The sequence below is a fragment of the Hyperolius riggenbachi genome, chromosome 2 (genome assembly GCF_040937935.1).
Source record: "Hyperolius riggenbachi isolate aHypRig1 chromosome 2, aHypRig1.pri, whole genome shotgun sequence".
In the NCBI taxonomy this organism is placed as follows: domain Eukaryota; kingdom Metazoa; phylum Chordata; class Amphibia; order Anura; family Hyperoliidae; genus Hyperolius; species Hyperolius riggenbachi.
In genome coordinates this window covers 32,352,573-32,363,706 of record NC_090647.1, presented here as the reverse complement: position 1 = coordinate 32,363,706, position 11,134 = coordinate 32,352,573, and the positions used below count along the sequence as shown (strand labels likewise).

The 11,134-nt window shown below is 45.2% G+C and overlaps 1 protein-coding gene across 1 annotated transcript; it reads left to right on the top strand.

Annotated features, from left to right (window-relative positions):
* The first annotated feature begins 301 nt into the window (after nucleotides 1-301).
* LOC137544742 (protein kinase C theta type-like) lies at nucleotides 302-10,776 on the top strand. The gene is made up of 5 exons (XM_068265833.1): nucleotides 302-686; nucleotides 4,778-4,987; nucleotides 6,747-6,835; nucleotides 8,067-8,332; nucleotides 10,110-10,776. The coding sequence occupies exons 1-5, from the start codon at nucleotides 359-361 to the stop codon at nucleotides 10,771-10,773; spliced, it is 1,557 nt and encodes a 518-aa protein (XP_068121934.1). The 5' UTR covers nucleotides 302-358; the 3' UTR covers nucleotides 10,774-10,776.
* Nucleotides 10,777-11,134: the final 358 nt, after the last annotated feature.

Sequence of the window (11,134 nt, the reverse complement as noted above, 5' to 3'; positions counted from 1 at the left end):
ACCTGCTTTATTTTTTTTTGCTGTAGTGGTCCTATAATTTATGTTCTGCATGTACACATTCATGATTCCACATTCTAGGCCTATTATTTTGTATCTATTTGTTCACATATTTAACATAAAATCTGATGGAAAGTACCAGAAGGTCCCATCTGCTGCCACCACGCCCCCTCTTGTGATGTCATAATAGAGCCTGTATACCTCTGGTGATGTCAGGGAAGTGATGTCATAATGGCAGCCTGTGTATATAAACAGGTGTTGAGCACTCAGAGGCTCACTTTTGTCTCCATTTGCTCAAGTGAAGACAATTGCTTTTGCTCTCGAGCGATTTACTCATTAGTGAGATTCTCATTAGTGAATTATGTTGCGCTGCTGTAAAAGGCGACGCAAACTGAACCTCAGGCTTGAGGTTCAGCAGCCTTCAGCACAGCCTGCGACTGCTACCCCAGGGCCCACACCACCGGCTAGGAGGAGCAGAGCCCACGCAGCTGTGCGTTCCATCAGGGCTTTCTTGGGCAGACTTTTCCGCTGCTGTAGACCTGCCCCTTCTACCGGGCGTTCTTCAGGAGCACAGGAATATCTGATATCGGATGATTTCGGTCATGTGGAGGAGGGAGTAGCTGGGAACCCAGCGCCGGAATATCAGATATCGGTTATTTCACCTTACGTGGTGGAAGCGGAAGAAGCTGGTAAGTACTACATCATTATATGTTATTACACATCCCAAATATATAGGTTAATATTGAGGAAACTATAGCAATGAGTGAACAGCAGGCAGACCAATAATGAGTGATGATTTTTAAATTTTTCTCAATTACTTTAATGAGAAAATGTAATAAGCTGTCTTTCTCACAGTATTGAAGCCAGACTCCCCAAACTTGACACAGTCAGTCAGTGGGTGACTGGGGTTAAAATTTAGAAAAAGTGGGAGGAGCTTAAAACAGTTCACCAAATTTAAGCCTTTCAATTTAAATAGGAAATTTTAAACTGAAGCCATTCTTAGACTGCTAATGGTAGGGTCCTCATACGACACAGTCGGTCATAGGGTGACTGAGATCACAACTGGACAAAATCAGATTGCACCAATCAAATTGCCTAGTCCAGTCTGATTGGTCCAATTGTGCAATGTGATTGATCTGATCTGATTGGACTAATTGTGCAATCTGATTGGTCCAACTGTGCAATTTAATTGATTCTGATTAGTGCAATCATGCAATGTGATTGGTTTAAATTAATTGGTCTAACCTTGCAATGTGATTGGTCCAATCTGACTGGTTATATCATGCAGTCCGATTGGTCCAATCTGATTAGAACAATCATGCAGTGTGATTAGTATAATCTTAAGGTCTCTATTTGATCCACAGATGCGCTTTTCCAACACACTTTTTATGATCACAATGTTCAGAAAATTGCACAGTGTGTGGCAAAAATTGATGTGAAACCATTCTTTGGTTGATTGGACCAGAAAATGTAATCGATCTGAAAGTTGGATTTTATGATCACATCTGAAGAGAGAAAATACCCTTAATGAACAATCGATAATTAACTTCTGATAACTTGTAAAAGAGCGTCAAATGATCTGATGAAAACATTTTTCCATTAATGGGCACCTTTAGATCAATGTGATTGGTCCAATCAGATTGATTTAATCATGCTATGTGATTGGTCCAATCTGGTTGGTTCAATCGATTTCACAAAAAATGAAATCATCCCAGAGTTAGCAGGGGCACACTCCGGCTGTAAAGGTGGAAGTGTCAGAAGATGCAGGCTGGGAACGCACTAGGCGTTGCGTGAAAGGTTGTGTTTTGTTGCATATGTGTTTCTGCATTTTTTGTCATAATGAAGTGCATTTTCAGTGCATTTGCGGTTCGCAGAAGCGTTTCACACTTGTATTTGGTTGCGTTTTACTGCATTTGTATTTCACACATATGAGTCACAAGTGCATTTTTGTGCATTTTGTTTGTGTTTTGATATGCATTTTATGCAATTTTTTGGGAATGTGGCCAGTATAGAAAGTGCCAGAAGGTCCTATCTGCTTCCACCAGGCCCCTCTTGTGATGTTATAATAGCAGCCTGTATACCTCTTGTGATGTCAGGGAAGCTCAGCACCTGCACCTGCACATGCTGCTATTATGACATCACCAGAGGGGCGTGGTGGAAGCAGATGGCACTTTCCATCAGATTTTATGTTATATGTGAACAAATAGATAAACAAATATTTTGTTTATGATTCTGATGAGGCCGCCTCCTCCCGTTATGCTGCTACCAAATTTTAGCTATTCATTTAAAATAGGAAATTTAAACTGAAGCCATTCTTAGAATGCTAATGGTAGGGTCCTCAAACTTGGAACAGTTGGTCACAGGGTTACTTGGTCACAACTGGACGAAATGAGATTGTACCAATCAAATTGCCGAAAAAAAGATTGGATCATTAATGGCCACAATTGAGGTGACTGGTCCATTCTGATTGGCCCAATTGTGCAATGTGATTGGTCTGATCTGATTGGACCAATTGTGCAATCTGATTGGTCCAACAGGGCAATCTGATAGGCTCGATCTTATTGGTGCAACCATGCAATGTGATTGGTTTAAATTGATTGGTCTAATCTTGCAATGTGATTGATCCAATCTGACTGGTCAAACCATGCAATCCGATTGGCCCAATCTGATTGGTCCAATCATGGAATGTAATTAGTCTAATCTTAAGGTGCCCATTAACGGTACAATTTTTTTTATCGGATACCAAGGGTGCAGCTAAGGTTTTTGTGGCCCCAAGCGGACTGTAGTAAGTGGCCCTATCCTGCTTCCCTGACATCAGCGAAAATGGGTGTGGCTATACCGCATAAGTGGGCGTGACCATGTCATGTGGTTGGAGCGGGAGGGCGGATTGGGGCGGGGCTGTTTGCAGGGATGGGCGTGGTCATGACATTGTATGGGCGGAGCCTAACCGTAGCGCAGCAAATATAGCCAACTATGACAATTTAATAATAAATGCAGCAACAGTTACCCCAGACACCAGAAAATAAAAACGCAATTTGTGCAACATTTCAGCAGAAAACAAACGCAATTTGTGCAACATTTCAACAGAAAACAAACAGAATTTGGGCCATGTTTCAGCAGAAACCAAACGCAATTTGGGCCACATTTCAGCAGAAATCAAACGCAATTTGGGCACATTTTCAGCAGAAATCAAACGCAATTAGGGCACATTTACAGCAGAAACCAAACGCAATTAGGGCACATTTTCAGCAGAAATCAAACGCAATTAGGGCACATTTTCAGCAGAAATCAAACGCAATTAGGGCACATTTCCAGCAGAAATCAAACGCAATTAGGGCACAGTTCAGCAGAAATCAAACGCAATTAGGGCACAGTTCAGCAGAATTCAAACGCAATTAGGGCACAGTTCGGCAGAAATCAAACGCAATTAGGGCACAGTTCGGCAGAAATCAAACGCAATTAGGGCACATTTTCAGCAGATATCAAACGCAATTAGGCCCCGTTCACACTGCACGCGTTAGGGCACATTTTCAGCAGATATCAAACGCAATTAGGGCACATTTTCAGCAGATATCAAATGCAATTACGGCACATTTTCAGCAGATATCAAACGCAATTAGGCCCCGTTCACACTGCACGCGTTAGGGCACATTTTCAGCAGATAAACGCAATTAGGGCACATTTTCAGCAGATATCAAACGCAATTACGGCACATTTTCAGCAGATAAACGCAATTAGGGCACATTTTCAGCAGATAAAGGCAATTAGGGCTGCAAAAAGAAAAGAATTTACTCACCTGGCACTGGCAGAAGTCTTCTCTCCCCGTCTCCTCTCCTGGCCGGCTCCTCAGGCGCGCAGTTCCCACGGAGCTCCCTCCCTCCTCCAATCTCCCGCGCTGATTGAATGCAGGGCTACAGGAAGATGGCCACCCGAAGCCCTGTACTGGAGACATAAATAGTCTCCAGAGCAGGGCTTCGGCGGCGGCCATCTTCCCGCAGCCCTGCTCTGCTCTGCCAGCCCCGCGGGGCTGCGGGAAAACAGTGACGTCACGCCGACGTCACGGAGCCACCGAGGCTCCTAAGACCTTGAGGCCCCAAGCGGCCGCGTGGTCTGCCCCTGTCGGATACGATCTTTCTTTCGACACACTTTTTCTGATCAAAATGTACAGAAAACTATAGTCTGGGGGGAAAATTGATGTGAAACGATTGTTTGGTCGCTTACAGAATATGTAATCGATCTGAAAGTTGGATTTTATGATAGTATCTGAAGAGAGAAAATGCCCTTATTGAACAATCAATAATTAACTTCCGATTACTTGTGGTCATAAAAGTGCGTCAAAAGATCGCATCTGATGAAAAAATTGTAGCGTTAATGGGCACCTTTAGACCAATGTGATTGATCCAATCTGATTGGTTCAATCAATTTCACAAAAAGTAAATTATCCCGGAGTGTGCAGGGGCACACTGCTGCTGTAAAGGCGGAAGTGTCAGAGGATGCAGGCTGGGTTCACACTAGGCGGTGTGTGAAAGCTTGTACCTGTATTACTGAGCATACCTAACTATAGCCCATAATCGCATGATCATGTATCTTGCAGCGTTTGTTTGAATAACTTTGTTGTATGTTGTATAACCTTGTTACATCTGTCATTCTTGTATCATTATATATACTTATTGTCCAGTGCGGCGTAATATATTGGCGCTTTAAAAAATCAAAACATAATAATAAAAGTTGCATTTTGCTGAATGTTAGGCTAATCATTTTTTTATCTTTGTGTTCACAGGTGATTCTGGTCATGTGGTGGAGGTAGTAGCTGGGGATCCAGCGCCAGGATACCAGTTGTCGGATGCTTCACCTCGTGTGCATCTGGTGGAGGAGAATGAAGAAGCTGATGTTTCTGGTTATGTGGTGGAGGAAGTAGCTGGGACTCCAGCGCCAGGAAATCAGCTGTCTGATGCTTCACCTCATGTGGATGTGGAGGAGGAAGAAGCTGGTAAGTACTACATCATTATTGGTTATTACGCATCTCAAATATATAGGTTAACCTTCCTGGCGGTACGTAGTTTATGAGGCTGCGTCCGCGGGAGGGATTTTTGGAATAAATCTTGCTCTAAACTTCGTAGCTAGCACTAGGCTAGCTACCTGTGTCCCCCAAGTCTCCCGGCACCTATCTGCTCCCTACGATCGCCGCCGGCAACACTCACCCAGCCGCGGAGCTTCCCAATTAGCTTCAGTCGTCGCTATGGCAACGATCAGACATGACGTCATGACTTCATGCGCAGTCCCGATCCTCCCCATAGCAAAGCCTGGAGCTGATCGGGAGGCTGCGCCATCGCAGGATCCCTGGGGGGTATGTATTGTGGCGGGGATCGGGGGGGAGAGCGGAGGCACTTGGGGGGCACAGGTAGCTAGCCAAGTGCTAGCTGAAGACTATGTAACAAATTTCATTGAAAAAAACTCTCCCGGGGCCATGCGATCCCCTGTGGTGGCTAGTCCGACACTGTGTCGGGCTTATCCCCAGGGAGGTTAATACTGAGGAATCTATAGCAATGAGTGTACAGCAGGCACACCATTAATGAGTGCTGAGTCGTTGCTATTATCAAGGCGCATTACATTATATTTCTACACTTTCCAATGCAGCTATAGTTGTTCCCTTTGCTCCCCACATCCCAGATAGTGTTGTCCCCCAGGGCCCTGAGCCAGCTGAATGCCCCTTCCAAGGTAACCCCTCCAAACTAATAATGGTCATCCTGTGCCCTGTATTGATGCAGAATGGCAGCATTGCACTCACCTTTCCAGTAGCCAGGCATCCTCCTGTGTCCTTTTGTCACCATCCCCTAACACTGGAGGCTGTTCTCTCTGACCTGGCAGCATGCTATGTGAGTATGTACACGCTGCCGGGTCACATAGGACAGGCACCAGTGTTCAGGGATGGAGATGGCAGAACATAGGAAGGGGGCGTGTCAGCTGGAAAGGTAAGTGTGCTCCACTGTAAGTACTGCATCAATACAGGACACTGAGGGAGCGGGCACTATTATCTTGGTGATAGACCTGGAGGGGGGGCGTTTGCCTGCTCTAGGGCCATGAGCATGAGCAATTGCCTAGTTCGCCGCTCTAGAAACACCGCCCCTGTGCTCAGTAAAGAGTGTTATTTCCTTGAGACAACTGCAATTTGATTGGTCCAATCTGATTTGATCAATCATGCAATTTGATTGGTCAAATGTATCCTATGTCTTTCTTTTTCCTACAGGAGAGATCATAGACAATATGTGGATGCTCTGATGATATGATAGATTTGTAGGACTTTTGATTGGCAAGTCACAGCCACATTGATCACATCTCACTTCTGTTTCTTTTGCATAATAAAAAGTGATACAGGATCAAAAGGATCCTGACCAGCTAATCAAAAGTTACCTGCACTGTGATCACATGACCAGCCCATCACATTTCTCCATGATCTCTCCTTTGGGGGAAATTCTAGGGTAGAAGGTTCATCACTATTTCACAGAGGTCACCTGCGGGAGAATGCTGGCTGACATATAGAGGAGTAGAGATAAGTGTGAGAAGGTCCCGGCAGGAAAGATGTGGATGAGCACAAGCAGATCTCTCACTACCTATTAATCTCAGCGAGACATCTGCCAGTGTAGGGCTACCTTTACAACCATGTATAGGCTTTGATTATGTATACGCTTTGGTTTATAGGAAATCTCAGTAGATGATGATATTAATGTGATTTCTCTTTCTCTTCCAAGGCCCGAGTGGAATCCAGACCATCAGGACGCCACTGACTGTGGACAGCTTCAAGTTCCATCAATTTCTCGGACATGGGGCATTTGGCAAGGTAAGTAATTAGACAGATTTCCCTAGGGGCGGGGTCAGCCCAGATATGGCTTTAGATAGCCATCTTTATTGGTCTCAGTGGAACTAGATATAGACAGGTAGCAACTCTGGCCTGCAGCATTTTTGCATTGTAGTGGCTGGATAGTGTAATGGTCAGAGATGCTCAAATCCGAATTCGGGTGAGACCCGGATAGTTGCTATGCGGATTTCACCCAGTGACCTGTGCAGGCTGGGCGGGGGGGAGGGGGTCAAGCTTACCTATCTTCTTCGGTCCATCCCTCGGCACCTCCCACGATGCGTTCCACACTCGTCACGTGAGTATAAACACTTCCTCCTTCAACCCGAAGAAGGAAGTGTTTGTAATCACATGACCGCCGCGTGGAACGCATCATGTGAGACGCTGAGGAACAGACCTAAGAAGACGTCAGATAGGTAAGCTTGACCCCCCTGCCCAGCCCACACAGGTCACTGGGTGAAATCCGAATAGTAACTATCCGGAATTCACCTGAATTCGAATTTGAGCATCTTTGGTAATGGTTAAAGAGACTCTGTAACAAAATGTTCAGCCTTATTTCTTCTATCCTATAAGTTCCTATACCTGTTCTAATGTGGTTTGTCTTACTGCAGCCTTTCCTAGTTGCACAGTGGCTGTATTACCTCTGTTATATAATCTAATCTTCTTTCCTTTGACCGCTTTGCCAGGCTCAGGCAGGAATGTGCTGCTCTGCTGTTATAGGAAGAAGCTATACACACCCTCTTCACGCCCCCTGCAGGCTCCGTGTGAGTCACAGACTGAGCTCCTCTGAGCCTATCACATGCTGTTAGCAGCCATGTCTTTTGTTTGTAAACACTGCCTAAAACTGGCAATTACAAGTCAGGATTGCAGGGAGTGGCAGAAACAGCACAGAGGGGCCCAGGAGAACATAATGAATAGAATGGTATGCTTTTTATTGTAAGAATTTTAGAGTACAGATTCTCTTTAAGGGCTCTGCCTCTGACACAGGAGACCAGGGTTCGAATCTCGGCGCTGCCTGTTCAGTAAGCTGCACATATTCAGTAGGAGACCTTAGTCAAGTCTCCCTAACATTGCTACTGCCTATAGAGCGCGTCCTAGTGGCTGCAGCTCTGCCGCTTTGAGTCCGCCAGGAGAAAAGCACGATATAAATGTTCTGTGTTTGTTATTGGTCCATCTTAACTATCGAATACTAAATATTCTCCTCTGTCTCTTCCAGGTTTACCTTGCTTCCCATCGAGCCAGTGACCAACAGCTGGCCATCAAGATGGTCAGGAAAAGAGCATTCCTGAAGAAAGACCCCGAGGTCATCTTTAGGGAGAGTCAGGCCTTGAAGACCCTTAGGAAGGGTCCCCTCATCACCCAGCTCTATGGTACATTCCAGTCGGAGGATTACCTCTACTTTGCCATGGAGTACCTGAGCGGGGGAGACCTGTCAAAACTTATAGATGATGCTGATGTTCCCTTTGACATTACAACCCTAAGGTAAGATTACATACCTCCGAACTTTTTGAGATGAGAAAGAGGGACACTTAAGCCACGCCCCTGCCACACCCCTGATCACACCCCGGCACACCCCTAGCCACACATACCATAAAGATTTTATAAGACAAATATGTTTTATAACTCAAACGACACTGGTCCTTTCTATCCTGGTTCATTTTCTTTCATATTAACACTTGAAAACTAGAAATACATCAATTTAAAGGATGAGAATACAGTTTAGAGTCAATCAAACACACATTTTTTTCAGTAGAGAAATACCCATATTTATATAGAAAGAGGGACAAAGTCCTGAAAGAGGGACACGTGAGGAGGAAAGAGAGACAGAAGGGCAGGGCTCCCAAAGTTGGGAGCCATGAGATGACTCTGCTGTTTTATAAAGCTAACAACAGCCCCTCAAGCCCCTGTAACCAGGCCCGGATTTGTGTCACAGGAGCTTATAGTCACAAATGTCTTGGCACCCTAGACTCCGCCCTCCTTGAGCCTACAAATCACTGCTGAACCACACCACAAGTGTGCTGGCTGTCACTTCTCCCTTACTTCCCTTGCCCGCCATGGGTAGCTACAGGTGCCCCTTAGTATTAGGTAGCCAGAAGTACCCTCAATATTAAGTTGCATAGGGAAGGAGAGAGGGGGGCAGCTAGAGCAGCCTTTCTATCATCAGGTGCCTGTAGGCACGTGCCTACAGTGCTTTATGGTAAATCCAGCCCTGCCTGTAACCCCTGTGACCTGGGGGTCCCACCTCCCCATCCCCAATATGCAGAGCAGCGCAGGGAGCAGAGTATGTTACCTGTTCTTGTGTCACTCAGCTGCCCTCCTCACATCAGCTGTGCATGATGCTGCATACCTGTCACATGACATGTAAGAGGAGCCAGTAACCATGTGGAGGTGTGCAGCACACAGAGCCCACCCACTGTGGGGAGGATATCAGAGCAACATGGTGCTGCAAGCAGGGAGCATACACTTCTTCCTGCACTGCTCTGCATACTAGTGTGTGTGTGTGGGGGAGGGGGGGAGGGGGGTTATCTGCTAGTCCCCCTGTTACAACTATTCCATCTTGTAAATTACCCTTACTAGAGTAAATTACTCACTAGGAAGACATCAGGAAGCGGAAATAATCAGATATCTTTATTTATAAAAAAAAAAACGCATCAAAAACGCATACAAAACTTAAAGGGGAACTGAAGTAAGAGGTATACGGATGCTGCCATATTTATTTCCTTTTAATCAATACCAGTTGCCTGGCAGCCCTGCTGGTCTATTTCTCTGCAGTAGTATCTGAATAACACCAGAAACAAGCATGCAGCTAGTCTTGTCAGATCTGACATTAATGTCAGAAACACCTGATCTGCTGCATGCTTGTTCAGGGGCTATGGCTAATAGTATTAGAGGCAGAGGATCAGCAGGAGGGCGTGGCAACTGGCATTGCTTAGATGGAAATAAATATGGCAGCCTCCATATCCCTCTCACTTCAGTTGTCCTTTAATATATTGCGTTTCCATTGACTTTCATGATGTGCGTTTTTGATGCGTTCATGCATTATATGCAACAAAACTAGCGATTATAAAAACGCTAAAGTACAAACACACACCCATGCCTTTTTTATGCTGCCATGGAGTAACATTGGTGCATAAAACGCAGCGGTTTGCAACGGTAGCATTTCTGCTATGTGTGCACCTGGCCCCATGGATACATCTTTCTGCTTTATTTGTGTATTGAACATGTGATGCTAATAATGATTTTATTTCTCTTCCATCAGACTATTTGCTGCACAGATGGTCATCGGCCTGGAGTACATCCACTCCAAGGGTATAATCCACCGAGACATCAAGCCGGAAAACATCCTTCTGGACGGAGTCGGGAATATAAAGATCGCTGACTTCGGTCTGGCAGCACAAAATGTCTTTGGAAATGCCATGACTAAAGGATGTAAGGGGACCTTGTTGTATATGGCCCCGGAGGTGTTCCTAGAGATGGACTACAACCACACAGTAGATTACTTCTCTATGGGAATCGTGCTCTTTATCATGGCGTCCTTCAGGTACCCATTCCTGAAGGATGAGGAGGATAGGTTTGATTTTGACCTCAGATCCTCCATTTGCTGCACATCTCCAGACTATACAGCGGAGATGGACATCATGCTGAAAGACTTCTTGAAGAAGCTACTGTGCAAGAGCCAGATAAGGCGTGAAAAACTGGTGAAAAACCTGAGGGAAGAGCCGCTCTTCATCCAGATAGACTGGAAGGACGTGGAGTCCGGAGAGGCACGGCCCCCATTCCATGTGGAACCACCACAGGAAAAACCGAGAGACACACTGACTGTGTTTGAGATCACCTATTCTGAGGCAAAGAGGAAGCCCAGATTGCGAGCTGAGCAGCAACAGCTCTTTAAGTCGTTCTCGTTTGCCAGTGAGGGGTGGTGAGTTGTGTGGAAGACCTGCCAGCTTCCAACAACATCAGCCGTCTACTCACTTGGACAACAACATCAGCATCATCATACATCATATTTATAATTAAAAAAAAAATGTCGGTTTGTCTGTATGTGTTAATGTTCTGAGATTGTAAATTAACGTACATAAGGTAAAATTTAGCAACAACAAACGGAAGGGCAACCCCCACCAACAAGAAGTAGTAGACATGCTTGTGGTCCTTCATCTCTTTGTCCAAAGAGGAATGGAGTACTAATGTTATAGAAGGGATCCAGCACTTTCTGAAAATTAAGAACCAACTTTTATTTGGAAAGTGTATAGTTGTAGACATAGCCCCTGATGATATGCTATGCAA